We start from the raw sequence: 16,830 nt of genomic DNA, 5'->3' as shown, positions 1-16,830 counted from the left end.
ATAGCATATATCCTCATTATTACAGACAACCTTCCAAAATTGTACATGATTAGAAAAAAATAAAGGTTTTTTGGTTCTTTCCAGTGTATATTTGTAAATAAATGTTATAAAGTCAAAATGCTCAACAATTGACATGTGCAATGCTTCACTTAATAATTAGTTTTAATCCCACTTGAAAATATTAAATAAGTACTTGAAAAGGCGCCTGTATTTGATTGTATGAAATAATATGGTAACAAGATATGTAAGATACGAGTTAATGATTTCATAAGTACATCAGCTTATTGGTTACATGAAGGTCAATGTTTATTTTATTACTTTTGTTATGCACTACACAAAATGGACCGACACAAATTATTAAATGTAGATCGTCAAAATAACCACGGTACTTCTTATAACGGCAATAATTGGAGTATAATCAGAGTGCTGTATACCTTAAAATGGACATCGTGTTTAATTGGTTTAGCTACAGGATGTGTAGTAACAGTTATTATGACTCTGTCTCTGATGCTTATTATAGCGCCATATTTGCAGTTTCATAATACATTGGCTTCATCAAAAGGTGAGTTGTCACTTAATAAAAAGATTCGAAATATTTATAGAACTGTTTTATTTTCATATTCATCAACTACACAGTTCATTGGTGTATTTGTCAGACTTGAACGTTGTTAATTTGGTGATTCCAAGTCTTAAAAGATTATTAATATGCAATATGTATTCTGGAAACTGACAATGTTCACCGCATATATTCTTTCATAGTACCGTGAAGTCGAGTAAGACCAAGCGTTGATAAGAATACCACAAACAGACCCAAAATCAACAAGGTGCATTTGCTATTTCTCAGACAAACACGTGGTCAATGTATTATAGAACAAAATAGAAAATCATATCATCGACTTTAGGCGGAAAAATTGTCCATCATCTATTAACCAGTTACGTTCATAAACTATTTTTTCACCACCAGGATGTTTTATGAAGTCGTACATCAATTGACACATTCCCCATTTCCATTCTCAATTTAATCGTATTCTTAAAAAAACACAATTATAGTATAAGAATGAAGATGACATGGATAATGCATAAACTCTTCAAACAATTTGAAACCAAAATTTTGTGAAGGCTTAACATTCAGTTAGAAGTATTTTTATAAGCCGTTACAAGATATAGAATTAAGACGATAACTAGTGTGCAACATAACATTTTATTTTTTATTTTAATCTTTCCACACGGTGTATGTTTACGTCAACAGTAAACTTAATTATGTTGTTTTCTGTGTTTAAACAGGAAATGGTGATGTATGGAGTAGTTATGGCGACTGGAAGTGGCAACCTTGTTCTGTTACCTGTGGACATGGTATACAAAATGGAGAAAAGTCAAGAACGTGTCTTAGTGAAGAGTATTGTGTAGGCAATGAAACGGAAAGTATGACAAGACCTTGTTCTATTGGACACTGCAAAGGTAATACAGATATACTATAAGGACGTGTTATATTAAAGACCTTTAATTCAAATCGTATGTCTTCCTGTTTCTTCACATTTACTCTGCAATGATGTTTTGGGAAACTTTTCCTGTTATATTTATTAACAAATTGGAAACTGCTAAACAAAAACAAGTTTAGTTAAAAATAAAGCCAGTCTTTATAAATTTCCTGTTAACAAAAGTTCTGATTTTTTCAAAATACTAATGATTTTTTGATCGCAAGAAAATATAATCTCGCCGTATTTTGCATAATTTTTGGAATTTTAGGTCCTCAATGCTCTTCAACTTTGTATTTGTTCGGCTTTTTATCCTTTTTCGATCTGACCGTCACATATGAGTCTTGTGTAAACGAAACGCGCGTCTGGCGTATTAAATTATAATCTTCGTACCTTTGATAACAAAAACATAGTAATGTGTTGCTTATCAAGCTTTTCTTTGGCTGAACATTCGGTTTATGGCTTTAATCATGATTAAAACTGTCATCATTCACAACATCATGCTTTGCTAAATAAAGGGAAGTTGTGTCACTAGCAATCATACCTAATTGTCTTAGTTCTATCCCTTAATGACAGCAAAAATATATGTCAAATAAATAACGAGATACTGTTGAAATAAACAAAGTTGTATTATCGTATCGTTTTAAAACTGATGATAAGACTGCATATCTAAATTCCTACATTGCAGTTGATGGACAATGGAGTGCTTGGATTGTGGATGGACCTTGCAGTGTTACATGTGGTAAAGGCACACAGAGCAAGTTCAGGGAGTGTTCCAACCCATATCCTCAAAATGGTGGAAAGTCTTGTACGGGTCAAAGAACTATTCAAACAGAATGTAATGAACAAGAATGTTGCCCCGGTAAGAAATTCGCTAATTTCGAAAAAAAAAACAACATCACTGAACAATGTTTGTGATAAGATTTTAAGTCAGTGCTAAGCTATCAAAAATTGAAATGACAATTTCACATGTGTCACAAATGGAACTGGATTCACTTACTCTTCCGGACCACCTGAGATCATCCCAAGTGTTTTGGTTTTGTGTTGCTTTGTCTTTTAATAGTTTAATAGTATGTTGTGTCTTGTGTACTATTATTTGTCTGTTTGTCTTTCTCTACAGCTTTAACTTTAAAAAATACATCTCATTTTATTTTTGAAACTGTTTGTCGTTTGTCGACTTCAGGTTGATCGAATTACATACATGTGCATGGTGTGTAAACAAAAGCTTTGCAATTAAGACTTATTAATTAGCCCTTAATTCCCTATTGGGAACGTATGATACCAGAATCAACTTCAAAATAAATCATATATCAAACGAAGCCTGCAATTCGACAGTTTGATAATGCCCTTTATGATTTGGTTATGGTTTCAGGAATAACAAAACCAGACAATCTACAATGTGAAAATGGTTGGATACGGAATGATGATTTCAATGCATGCTATTGCTTCAGTAAAAGACATGCTTCATGGGATAACGCTCAGGTAATTTGTCGACTGTTTAAAGAGGTATACTACTCAAAGGAACTTCTAGTGACAATTTAACAGGTTTTGTTATGTGAATGTGTGTTTTCTGTGACCAAATATCCTGACAATATCTAACATTTTTAGTGTATGATGATACCATTTTAATACGATGATGTAATACTGAACATTGTTTTTTTTCCCATTTTTGTTCGACGAGATGAAGAAATGCTTTAAATTTCCTGTTTTTTAAAGAAAGTGCATATTACAAACGTAAATATAAACTGCATGTGTTGCAATTTTGTAACTGTAAAAAGGATTGTAAAGACTATGGTTGATACAAAAGGGTAATACATATGAATATAGTAAGCATTGCACAGAAAATACACATCGAAATGTTGAGAGAAATGTAATGTATCTCATTATTGAAAGTGTTGTAAATCACTGCTTGTTCTTTTCTTGCAATGCCTTTTATATTTTACCGATGTACAAGGTCATGCATTTTTCGAACTTCATTTATTCAATTCGTTGAAATATGCTAGTTTGTATTTTCGTAGCATTTCGTTTTTCGATATGTCGTTGTAAGTTTTCATATCATAACTTATAGCCATGAGTACATACAGATAGAGTTAAATCAACCTTTCGATTGCGATTGCTTATTTTATTATGACAGTGAGATTTTGTAATTTTCCAAGATGGATTCATAAAAAGATGGCTAGGATTCTTTAAATAGCTTGTTTGCAACAACAGATTGTTTTATAATTTGAATTTATCGATATAGTTTTGCTGTGCTTTAATATAATATGAAAACAGTAAAATCACAAAAGCAATGAACTTCGTGGAAAATTCAAAACAGGAAATCCCTAATGAAATGGCCTAATCCAAAGCTCAAATACATCAAACGAATGGATAACAACTGTCATATTCTTGAATTGATACACGCGTTTTCTTGTGTAAATGAATACATTAATTAATTGTTTTCCTGTGTCTAAATATAATTTAAATACAACGATAAATAGTTGAACTATGTCTTACTATAACAACATAAATAGACGTATGACTTTCAATGAGATAAATATTCACAGAGACCAAATGGCATAAAAAAATACTATTGTTTTTATATAATTTGAATACAACGATATATTGTTTAATTCATTTTTTTACAATTTGATTGCAATGGCAAATCAATTTACCATTTATTGATATTTCAGACGTTTTGTAGACAACAGAAGGCCACACTATCATCAGTATATTCTAAAGCTGAATCTGACTGGTTGTCTCGTAAAATACGTACTGATATCGGTAGGTAAATCATTTCACATTATGAAAGTATATTTGAAAATTATGTACTATCCTATGACATTACCCTTTTTGTTGAATGCTAAATCATTTTGAAATTTATTTACGCTATGTTAAGGACTAAATGTTTGAAAAGGTAATGGTTTTATGCCAGTTTTATACAAGCTCGACTTATTGTAGTTAGATTCATTCCCCGTTGACCATATTGGTGCGAAAAGTGATTAATTTACTTTATTTAATTTAACAGACCATATTAAAACTTGTGGTACAAGCATTTCTGGGAAATTTTATGATTATTTCTCAAAAATAATTTTGAAATAACTATTTGTTTCAAGTGCACTATTTGTTTCTGTACATTTAAACAAAACAGTACATTGCAAAAAAATAATTTATGTGATTGAATTTTGATTTTAGGTAAGGATGTATGGATCGGAGGTAAAAAGGTCAGAAATGAATATAAATGGATTCTTTCATCGGGATATGGCAGAATGAATTTTACAAACTGGGCTCCTAACGAACCAGTGATGTATCCGAGACATAAAACTTATATTTGTGTACAAATATGGCAAAGTTCCTCATATAAATGGGATGATTTTGACTGTGGTTATAAACAACCATTCGTCTGTAAAAATAATCTATAAAATAAACAAACAAAGGATATGATTCGAAAACAAGACACTATTTAGTGTCATTTTTCTTCATTCTTTTACAATAAAATTGAATCATTTTAATCCTAGATGGCTAGTTTGATTATTTATCGAACAACACCCACTCTATTACTATATGATTATTAGCTATTGGTAAAGCTCAAAGGAAAATGGACATATGGCCAAATGTATTCTGAATAACAGTTCAAGACTAGGACGTCTTTAAAAAATTTATGTTTCAGCCTTATAAATTCAAAAAGAGAACACCGCATCATAAAAAAAGGTGTTGAAAGTCACACAACATTTTCTAGTTAAGTTTCTACTTACATGTACTTAAATGAGTGAAAAACAGACAAATCGGAGTTAAAACTATTGTCGATTAGTCATTATATTATATCCAACAAAAGCAATGACAGTAGTTTTCCCGTCGTTTGATGTGTTTGCGTTTTTAACATTTGATAAGGAATATTCCGTTTTAAGTTTGGAGATTGTTATTTTTGTTATTTTAAATTATATAAGGCTTACAAAACGACCATAATGATTTTTTTTCGTTATGTACATTACTACACCGCATCTTTTCATTTCTATGTAGAAAAATTCTAACAGCGCCTGTATATGGAGTATTATCTCCCAATTGATACGATATTCCAGGGCTTGTAATTCTTATCATGATTTCCTTGATAGAGGATTGCTGTTCACAATAAAGCTATTAAACCAAGAGTTCCAAATGGTGCAGTTGAAATCATCCCTTTGTTAATTTTACGGACACCATCACGAGTTGGTGGAACGTTATGATAACCGTTTCACAGATGATATCGAATATATTCCATTTGTCGAAACTACTATATTCTTCCCTTTTATGAATATGATCTACCGACTATTTTGAAAAGATGGTTAAACAACCTGTTTTGTCTGGTGCAACTAATTGGTTGATACCTTAAATACATTTATAATTGTAACATTTGAGATTTTCTTAAGTTAGTGAAAGCAAACCGAATCGGATGACCATTACAATTTTGCAACATCATATTTGAATACTGATAAACAGAGTCATTTTTTTTTTATCATAGAAGTCTAGATTTCTTACAATATTAACATGTTATGCTAAAAGTATAAGCATGATCTAGTTAGGCGACGGAAAAATAGTCAAGAAACAATTATCAAATTCTATGTTTATAATGAGAATTATATATGGATTGCGTATGTATTGGAATTGGGTAAAACAAATATTTCGAGAGGCATTAGTCAGGCGTTTTTATGCCATATCTAGCCTATACAACGGGTGTCTAAAAAGATAGGGCTCCGGATATCACGCTCGGGTATTTTTACTTCTTTTGTTTTTGTTGTGTTCGTGTTCATCCGTCTTTTTTTTATGTTGTGTTGTCTATACTTTTTTTTCAGGGTCTTCTTTTTATTGCCAGGGCACTGTCAAATATCTTGTTTGACTTATATGAGTTTGAATGTCCTTTTGTATTATTTCTCCTCTATTTTGACTACTTTTTCTCTAAGATATGTTATGTGTTTGTTGTCGTACATTCGTTTTGAACCCTATTTTCGACATTGTTACCTGTTGTGTCTGTTTGTTTTGTGCACGCATCGTTGTCAATATAATAGATTAAAATGTGACTGTCATACAAGTAAGAAGTTTGTCTAGCTATAAAGCCAGGTTCAATCCACCATTTTCTGCTTACGAAAATGCCTGTGCTACGTCAGAAATATGACAGTTGATATCCATTAGTTAAATGTTTTTGGGCTTTTTAAATTTTGCCATTTGATTAGGGACTTTCCTTTTTGTGATTTTATTTCTAGACGCAAATGCATGAAAACATATTTTTTTTATTTATTCGATTTAATTGTAAATAAAAAATGCAAATCTACAAATCTACATTTATATACAAATAAATATTGCAAAGAGTACTGACGCTATAACTGTGCTGATGGTAGCTATGTGTATATACGATGACCATTGCAAACAGGAAAACTCGTCATCGGGAACAGCAATTAACTGATTAATTTTGCCATCTTCATTTTGACATGTGACTTCAGTTAAATTTTGAATCGACGAAGTACTATTCATAATCCATTTCTTCAACCAAAGCGTTTTACAGTCGCATTTAAGTGGGTTGTGGTCTAATTTTAATTCTAATGCAATTATTTTGTAACCATTGTTCTGATTGGATGAGAGCAAGCGTAAAATTCTCTATCTCCTTGTCTGTAACTAGGGAAGCCGACATTTTGAATTTCGGAATGTATTGACATGCTATTTCTACAATAATAAACAAAAAAACTCACTTGTTGCGCCTAAAAATCTCCTTTTTATCAAATTTTATTACATTTTGAAGCGGCACAGAAGCCATAAAACGCCCGGTGTTTATGTTTGACGCCGGAAGCATAACTATGACGTCACCTAGTGTAGGGACCAAAGAAGATAACATTTTTTCGCGGAATTTTCTTTAATGAAGATTTTACACTGAAATAATGATTGAAATTTAATAATGAACTTGTTTTGCATTAGAATAAAGATAACTGTATTGTATTTGAAGCTTTGCGGACGTCCATCGGTAGTTTTACTGTTGCAAATACCCGTTTACCTGTCTCCGCTCCGCGTCGCCAGGTAAACTAAATTTGCGACAGTAAAACTACCGATGGACGTCCTTAAAGCTTCAAATACAATACAGTTATCTCTTAATTGGTCCAATGTGAGTGATTGTAAACTTTCAGGTAAAGAAAAAATTAGATTTCTATCTAGCTTTAAAATTTTCAAATTAGGCATTTTGCTAAAAATATCAGCATCAATTTTAAACAAAATATTGTTAGACATACGAAGCTGTCTCACATGAAAGAAATATGTTTGAAAACTTAATATCGTTATATTATTTAACTCCAACCAAAGGTCAACCATACCTGATGGAACACTCTTAGGAATATGAGAAAGACCTCTATTACGACAATCGATAATTGTTACTTTGCTTTGTGCATATTTGAAACATTTACAATCAGACGGATAGTTACTATCAATATTGCTATAAACATCTTCTGCTTCAATTGTTAAGACTTTCTTTCCATTCAACTCATCCGGGTTACTACATGTTTAATCTGTATAGAAATATTCTTCCCAACTCCAGTAAGAAAGGTCTTTGAATGGTGTCTTCTCATTTATCCAACTTTTTAAGATAAAGCATTCTCATTTAGCCAACTTTTTAAGATAAAGCATTCTCATTTAGCCAACTTTTTAAGATAAAGCATTCTCATTTAGCCAACTTTTTATTTTTGTTAATTATTGGGTTGTTTGTTTAGTAATAATAAGGTGTCTTTCTAAAATTTGACAGTAAATTTTTTCCTGTATGTTTTTATATTATCTAAAAAAATATTATATGGATTGAATGAAACCAAACATGGCATTAATGTTCCTTATGAGGTGCTGACCATGTGTTGTTACTTTGTAGCCGATCCATCATCCAAGATGGACGCCAGCGGGGGACTTAGTTTGAATCTTTCATTAAATGATTGGAGGGAATGATATCAGAATTACAGATAAACTTATTTCCATGAAGAACGAATTTAAAATGTTTGAAGACAATCAAAAGTATCTCTTTAGAATTCAAATCAAGACCACCGGGAATGATAATTCCAGAAATATTTCTGCTCGTTAGATCTAAATTTCTTCGTGTATATGTAGTTTCGTAAATGTCAGTAAAAAGAGGACTGGACGATCGAATAATACTTCTAATCAGCAATAGGCGATCAACACGTCTAAGAATTGTGTCCAAATTGCTAAACGAAATATTAGTGGATCGTATTTCTGCCTTTTCCAAACTTCTGATATACAGTATCGAAACTGGAAAATCTTTAAGTGGGTTATTATTGAAACTAACAAATTTCAGTTTTACACTTTGTATTGGAAGAATATTGTTGTTTAATGTTATAACTGAGTTATTATCGATTTTTAGTCTTTCTAAACATTTAAGACGAATAAATATCTCATTTGGGAGTCTATGTAATTTGTTATGACTTAGATCTAAATCAATTAGGTCTTGCAGATCATCAAATATATGAGGAGGTAGTGTTCTAATTTCATTGTAACTCATATCTAAATACAATAGCCCAGTTTGACCTGCAAAACTCAACTCCTCTACCTCTATTACTAGTATATGATTTCGTTTTAATACTAACCTCTGCAATCCATGCGTCTTTATAAACATCTGATATGAAAGTTTGTGTATCAGATTATCAGAAATTTCAATGAAATGTAAGTTACCGCTCACTTGAATTTGTTCAGGGATTTCTATTCCATTGTTTACTAATGCCAATACTCTAAGAAACATAGTCTTTGGAATGTTTAAACGTTGATGAATCGGATCCGCCTCTATAAAATATTCTGACACTGAAAGGTTCTCAGGAAGATAAGCTATACTGGAAGTCCATGGGAATGTTAAAGTTCCATCTACAGAACAGTGTGATAAATGTAATAATTGTAGTTTGGGAAATCTTTTTCGTATGATTGATTGTTTCACGATTCCTTTGCATCCAAAAATAAAAAATTCTTTCAATGAATCCGAAGATTTAAATATTTTCTTTATGATGTTCATGTCATCCTCAACCATAGCAATCATTGATAAAGATGTAAGTTTATTGAAACCTTCACAACAATTAGCGTGGGCATCGGTAACGAGCTGCACGCCATTCATTAGCAGAACCCGTGCTTTCGACTTTAACAGCAATGTATCTAGATCAGTAACACTAAGAATACACGAATCAAACTCTGAGGGCCCTCATGGGGTTTTTGATTATGTGATTACTTGGCCGTTTTTTTAATGATTATTTGATTATTAAGCCAAATATTTCATGATTATTTGATTACCTAGGACTGTATTTTTAGTTTATGATTATTTGATTACTAAAGATAAGCAAATATTTAATGATTATGTGATTATATTGGCAAAAAAATGGTGATTATGAGATTACTAGGACCCCCCCGCCCAGCCCCCCCCCCCCCCATGAGGGGCCTCAACTCTATATCACTAATCACAAAAGTTGACAAAAACGGCTGTATTTGAATATCGATTGATAATCTATCATTTCTGTCGCAATGAAAGCTTAACATACCAATAACAAACAATTCTTCGGGAAATGTAAACCTGTTTAAAATTGTGTTGATATTAAGATTGCATCTTGTATCTTTGTTTTTGATACATACATACACATACCGATCTACCGTAATCACGTACTTTGAATCTAAATCATATGATGGTGGTTTGTCAAACGTCATAACATCATAGTCACAGCAGTGTAGCATTGGCAATATAAGCATCATGCCTAATACGGAGAGCAATGCCACCAAATTGAAGGGCCTAAGAAAATACATAATTTCAGTATTTAAACAGTTCAAAGATAACTTTAATATAGTTCTGTATTCAAATAAATGAGAAGGTTTTACTACTTCACAACGTAATTAAAACAACATTATGATGACAGTCCGATGATTAAAATCGGAATACCAACTATACTGCTGGTCGACACAAAAGTGAATTTGTTCTCACTATTTCAAGTCTGCTCTATTGATATTCCTAAAAAGGAATAAAAACTACAAATTATGTCACGCAGAAAATAAAAAAATATCCAGTTATTCGCAAGGTAAAATTGAACGAAGAATACTTATTAACATGGTTAAATGTTAAATGAGAATACTCATTCAGAAGGTTAAACTTGCAGGTGTATGATATTCACAATGTAAAACTTGAAGGATAATATTTATTCACAAGGTACTTATTTAAAAGTGAGAATACGTTCCTGGTAAAAGTAGATCTTGTAAAAGAGCTTCGGAAGCATATTAAACTTATAAAGTGTTTAAATTTTATGTCTTCTATGTTACTCAAAAGAAAATGCTAAATATATGGTCTTTGGAAATTCCGTATATCGTCAAGTTATTGGAATTCCAAATGATACTCACTTTGCACCACTTATTGCGGACCAGTTTTTTTAATTGTTATGAGTTACTTTGGAGATTCTGTATATCGTCAAGTTATTGGAATTCCATGGGGACTAACTATGCACCACTTATTGCGGACCTGTTTTTGGTATTGTTATGAGTTACAATTTAAGACTAAAATCAGCAAAGACCCATCGAAACAACATTTGATATAAAAATTTAACAATACTTATATATTTGGATGATATATTGGTTATTAATTATGACGACTTCAGTATGTATACTAAAGAAATTTATCCTGTTGAACTTACTTTAAATAAAGCGAATATTACCAATGACCACTATCCTTTCATTGATCTTAATATCTATATTATTAACGGGAAACTTTAAACAAAAATTATGATACAAGAGGTTATTTTTCATTTTATATCGTTAATTATCCATTTGTAGATGGTGACGTTCCCTTGTCACCATATTATGGTGTTTATATTTTTCAACTTGTGCGATTCGCTCGTGTATGTAACAACGTATTAGATTTTTGCAAGAGAAATTTATGTATTACGGAAAAATTATTACACTAGGGTTTTCGATATCACAAATTAGTCAAGACATTTACTAAATTTTATCATCAGTACAAGGAAATAATTCGTACAAAATATCTCAACATGCAGACATCTTATACGTTCAGGTATTTCACATCCCATTTTTTTATGGAAATATTCTTTACAAACCACAAAAATATCAATATTCACCTCAAAAGCTAACAAAACATTTAAACAAACTTATCAAGAAGGGATATAGTTACGATACTGTTGTCAGGTCATTAAAGATTGCATATTTTGGCTTTAATATTGATACAGTTAAAGGGTCTTTGCATCGGAAGTAAACACATTATTCTAAAACCAGTTGTTGGCATGACACGGGTTATGTTCTTCTTATTTATATCATGATGGTATTATAAGACACCCCTTACAGGAGGAATTGTGCCTGATATTCATATGATGAAGACATAATCTTTCAATCAGTGTAACTGAGGTCTGGAGCTGGCATGTCAGTAACTGCTAGTAGTCTGTTGTTATTTATGTATTATTGTCTGTCCATTTGTTTATTTTCTTTGGTTTCATATTCTGACATCGGACTCGGACTTCTCTTGAACTGAGTTTTACTGTTCGTATTGTTGTGCGTTTCTTCTTGGCTAGAGGTATAAGGGGGTGAGATATAAAAAACCATGTTTAAACCCGCCGCAATTTCGCGCCTGTCCCAAGACAGGGGCCTCTGGCCTTTGTTAGTCTTGTATGATTTTTAATTTTAGTTTCTGGTGTATAATTCGGAGTTTAGTATGACGTCCATTATCACTGAACTAGTATGCATATTTGTTTAGGGGCCAGCTGAAGGACGCCTCCGGGTGCGGGAGTTTCCCGCTACATTGAAGACCCATTGGTGGCCTTCGGCTGTTGTCTGCTCTATGGTTGGATTGTTGTCGCTTTGACACATTCCACATTTCTATTCTCAATTTTATTAAATGAGTGATAAACAGTCATGCAGCCAAATTGGAATCAAAGCTTTAGTCGCTTAGACGTTTTAATATATCAAACAAAAGCTAGCCATGAACAGTTGTTTTCCTTCGTTTGATGTGTTTGATCTTTTTTACAATTGATAAGGGACTTTCCGTTTTAATTTTTTCTCGGAAAGTGATATTTTTGTTATTTACTTTATACATTTTACCAGGCTTACAAAACGATCATTTTGAATGCATCTTTTTTTACTGTACGTTCCTATACCGCATGTCTTTATGTGTATATCAATATCGAAATGCGCATTTTCTTTTATGAAATTGGAACCTTAAATACTGATGACTATAGAGATTTATTACATCAACCAATAAGGACAAAACACAATCAGTGAGAATACCACATACTCTTACTTAACTTTACGCAGAAGCCAATTAATTATAGATGCTCAAACAAATCTTTGTTGACTCTGTTTGACAGGAGGGCAGATAAAAATGACACTCCGTAAATTTTATGAACACCATCACGAATTGGTTGATCCATACGATGTGTCTTTGTCCAAACTAACTAAGAACATGTTTACTACGTCACGGCTTAGATTGTAGTTTGCCATTTTGTCCAAACGTGACTAATTCCCGATTGTGACTGTTTTACAGCTGTTAATTACATTGCTTTAAGACGTGCCATGGTATTATCCTATCCAAAATTCATGTATTTAGTGTTGATGTTATATTTGATATTCTCGTCGGATATTGTCAACTGTCTTATCGTTTGTAGTTGTAAATCTTATTTTTCCCTTTCTATTCGTGTGTTACCCCATATTCATGTATTTGGTTTTGATGTTATATTTGTTATTCTCGCGGTGTATTGTCTGTTGCTTGGTCCGTTTCGGTGTTGTGTCGTTGTTCTCCTCTTATATTTAATGCGTTTCCCTCGGTTTTGGTTTGTTGCCCCGATTTTGTTTTTTGTCCATGGATTTATGAGTTTTGAACAGCGGTATACTACTGTTGCCTTTATTTAGAGTAAAGATAATAAATCACCTAGTTCATTTATAAGATTTTAGTTTGGGTAAACTAAATTAACACGATGTATTTGTTTTGCAGTTTGATTTAGAAGAAATACCGACATAGCTATAGACAATACAATTATCTGTTGCTACCACATTTTTATATTAATAAGTATTGTAATATCAGTATTACAAAACTTATCTGGAACTTTATCCTATTTTGAGGGATTTTTTTAAGGTTGTTTTACGTATTCCTTTTTATTCTGTAATACGTCACCACTTCGGTGTTAACATGAATATATCTATTAAATAGTCATTATATAAATTTACTGTTTGCTAAAGTATGAATTATTCTAAATACTAAGGCTTTTCTTATCCCAGGCAGATAACCTTAACCGTATTTGACCCTACTTTTTGGAATTTTTGGTCATCAATGCTTCCATGTTTGTTTGACTTTCTTTGCTATGTTGACCTAAGCGTCCGAGCACTGAAGAGTCTGGCTGTAGACGAAAAACGCGTCTGACGTCAGTATTAAATTATAAGCCTGGTATCGTTAATAACTATTAGCTTGTCGTAATGTTCTGTTGTATTGTTTATTTGTGTGTTTCTCTGTCCTGTATGTTCTTCCATTTATTTGTATTGTAGTCCTGTCATGTAAGGTTGACATTTACATGTTGTATTTGACATTGCCATAACAGCGGGAGTTTTGGCAAGCCACAAAACCAGGTTCAACCCACCATTTTTTCTTAAAATGTCCTGTACCAATCAAGTCAGGAAAAGGGCCATTGTTATATTATAGTTCGGGTCTGTGTGTTTTGCATTCAAAGTTGGTGTTTCTGCTGTTTCGTAGTTCTCCTCTTATCTACATCTACATCTATATCGTTGAAATGCAAAGGGTCTAAGACCCATCACGCAAGTACTAATTTGGTCATTCAATATGGTGCTCATTAAAAACATATTTACATGTGAAATTAAAATCAAATGTTTGTTGCGTGACTACTCTGTTAAATAAGATGTGAGGCTGTTCTTAAATGCCTCTGCATCTTCTATATTTAACAGTCTTATTGGTAGAGTATTCCAGTCTTTGGTGGTACGTGGAAAGAAGCTGTATTTGTAGGTGTTTGTTGAAGTTTGAAGGTTTCTAAATTTGCTTCGGTGGTATTGCCGTGTTGTCCTGCCTTGTTGTTCTACATAATTTGGAATATTTATGGCTATCTTTCTATGTAAAGCTTTGTGAAACAAGCAAAGCCTTTTTATTTTCCGTCTTATTTCTAATGATGGTAGTTTTAGCTCGTTCAGTAGACTAGTAACTGTTCCAGGTTCTCTGCTGTATTGATGTTTGATGAAACGTGCTGATCTTCTTTGCACCATTTCTATCTGTTTGATGTGGTTTTCTTGATATGGATCCCATGCACTACTTGCATATTCAACGTTTGGTTTGACAATGGCTTGATATGCTCTTTTCTTAATTTCTTCTGGGAATTTGCTGATGTTTCTCCTCAGAAAGCATAAGATTTATTTGCTTTTGCCGTGATGTTATTGATGTGTATATCCCATTTCAGATTGTTAGTAAACTGAACTCCTAAATATGGGTTTTGGCTTACATTTTCTAAAACTTGGCCATGCATATGATAGTCATGTAATACAGTTTTTTTCTTGTTGGTTATTCGTAGAACATGACATTTTGAAGCATTAAATTATTTCATCTGCCATTTAGATGCCCAGTCAATCAATTTATCTAGATCTTTTTGTAGTTGGTTACAGTCATCTTTGCAGTCTATTGCTAGGTATAATAGGCTGTCATCTGCAAAGAGACGCAACTTTGACTTGATGTCATCTCCAATATCATTAATATTGATGTACAAAAGAAACATCAATGGACCTAAAACTGTACCTTGGGGTACTCCTGATTTAACAAAGGCATTTGTAGATGTTTCGCCTTCAACTGCTACACACTGCTGTCGTTGTGTGAGCCAGGCCTTTACCCACTCTGTTATTTTGCCATTTATTCCATAGTGCTCTAGCTTCCGCAGAAGCCGTATGTGAGGCACTACATCAAATGCTTTGCTGAAATCTAATATTAGCATATCCACTTGCTCTTTTTTATCTAGATGTTTTGCGATATCTTCAATTGTTGTTACTAATTGAGATTCGCATGATCTTTTCTGTCTGAAGCCGTGTTGGTAATCGACTAATATGTCATATTTTTCAAGATGTTGCATTATGTGTTTGAAAATGATGTGTTCCATGATTTTGCATGTAACTGACGTCAATGAAACAGGTCTATAATTTACTGGCAAGCTTTTGTCTCCCTTTTTAAAAAGTGCATGCTGTGATGATAGCTGTAATCCAATCGTTTGGGACAGCCCCTTCATCATATGTTTTCTGGAATAATGTTGTTATGTATGGTGAGATACTTGTAGCACATTCCTTTAGGACTCTGTTCGGTATGTTATCTGGTCCATTTGCTTTTTTCGGATTGACATTACTAAGTAGCTTTCTTACTCTTTCTACTGTTATCTCTAGATGGTTTATATCAGGCGATGGGCTGCCATTTAATTTTGGTTGACTTGATGTATTTTCATCAGTAAAAACAGATACAAATTGATGGTTAAGTGCTTCTGCTTTCCCTTTGCTGTCTTCCATAAGTTTTCCGTTTGAAATAAGTGGTGCTACTCCACATGAGTCTCTTTTCTTTGATTTAACATATTGCCAAAACGTTTTTCCAACTACAGGTGTTTTTCTCTCACCCTCTTCGTCTACTTCCAAGAGTTTAGATATGTAGTTTTGATGTGCTTCTTCTAATTTAGTTTTTACTGTTTTTCTTAGGAGCTTAAATTCTTCCCAGTGTTTTTCATTATTGGTACGTTTTGCCTTGTTGTAAACCCTTTGTTTTTTTCTGATCATTGTTTTGATCTCTCGATTGATCCAAGGTACATTCCATCTGGTTGACAGTATTTTAGTTGGGATATTTGATATTATAGCCTGGGACAATATAACTTTAAACTCATTCCAGCATTCTTGAATCATGGTACTTGTATTTGCTTTTTGTATAAAATTATTCAGCTCTTTATCTAGTTGTTCATTTATTCCGTTCATGTTTCCCTTTTTATAAATATATACTTTCCTTGGTACTTGCTTTTTCAAGTTGTTTTTGCTTTTAGATTTATGTCAGTGATGATTATGCTATGGTCACTCATTCCATCTTGGACTGATATATTTTCAATGCTTGTTGGATTTGTTGTTAGTACAAGGTCTAATATGTTATCTTGACGTGTTGGTTCTTTTACTATTTGTGTTAGACAGTTTTCTTCAAGTGTTTCTATAAACTTGTTATTGGTTTCCATACTATAGTTGTTTTGTTTCTTTATTTGAAAGTTGTTATCTTCGTCTATTTCCCATTTTATGTCTGGCATGTATTTGATAGTTTAAGTTTGTAACCCAAATTCTTGTAGCTAAAACTGTGTTCTCTTGCATAATCTTTTAATATTTATTTGGAATA

The 16,830-nt window shown here is 32.5% G+C and overlaps 2 protein-coding genes across 2 annotated transcripts; one reads left to right on the top strand and one right to left on the bottom strand.

Moving 5' to 3' along the window:
* Positions 1 to 254: 254 nt before the first annotated feature.
* Positions 255 to 4,978, top strand: LOC134693050 (thrombospondin-2-like). Its single transcript, XM_063553755.1, has 6 exons — positions 255 to 562; positions 1,285 to 1,458; positions 2,164 to 2,337; positions 2,848 to 2,957; positions 4,148 to 4,238; positions 4,650 to 4,978. The coding sequence occupies exons 1-6, from the start codon at positions 340 to 342 to the stop codon at positions 4,874 to 4,876; spliced, it is 999 nt and encodes a 332-aa protein (XP_063409825.1). The 5' UTR covers positions 255 to 339; the 3' UTR covers positions 4,877 to 4,978.
* Positions 4,979 to 8,364: 3,386 nt separating this feature from the next.
* LOC134693640 (toll-like receptor 6) lies at positions 8,365 to 9,570 on the bottom strand. Its single transcript, XM_063554481.1, has one exon. The coding sequence runs from the start codon at positions 9,568 to 9,570 to the stop codon at positions 8,365 to 8,367; it is 1,206 nt and encodes a 401-aa protein (XP_063410551.1).
* Positions 9,571 to 16,830: the final 7,260 nt, after the last annotated feature.

The sequence above is a fragment of the Mytilus trossulus genome, chromosome 12 (genome assembly GCF_036588685.1).
Source record: "Mytilus trossulus isolate FHL-02 chromosome 12, PNRI_Mtr1.1.1.hap1, whole genome shotgun sequence".
In the NCBI taxonomy this organism is placed as follows: domain Eukaryota; kingdom Metazoa; phylum Mollusca; class Bivalvia; order Mytilida; family Mytilidae; genus Mytilus; species Mytilus trossulus.
The sequence above is the reverse complement of the archived record's forward strand: the minus strand, read 5'-3'. Positions and strand labels throughout refer to the sequence as shown.

Coding starts and splice junctions, on each gene's coding strand:
- LOC134693050 (XM_063553755.1), top strand. CDS start 340: ATGGACCGACACAAATTATTAAATGTAGATCGTCAAAATAACCACGGT. Junction 1,459..2,163: donor TTCTATTGGACACTGCAAAG/GTAATACAGATA, acceptor CCTACATTGCAG/TTGATGGACAATGGAGTGCT. Junction 2,338..2,847: donor TGAACAAGAATGTTGCCCCG/GTAAGAAATTCG, acceptor TTATGGTTTCAG/GAATAACAAAACCAGACAAT.
- LOC134693640 (XM_063554481.1), bottom strand. CDS start 9,570: ATGAATGGCGTGCAGCTCGTTACCGATGCCCACGCTAATTGTTGTGAA.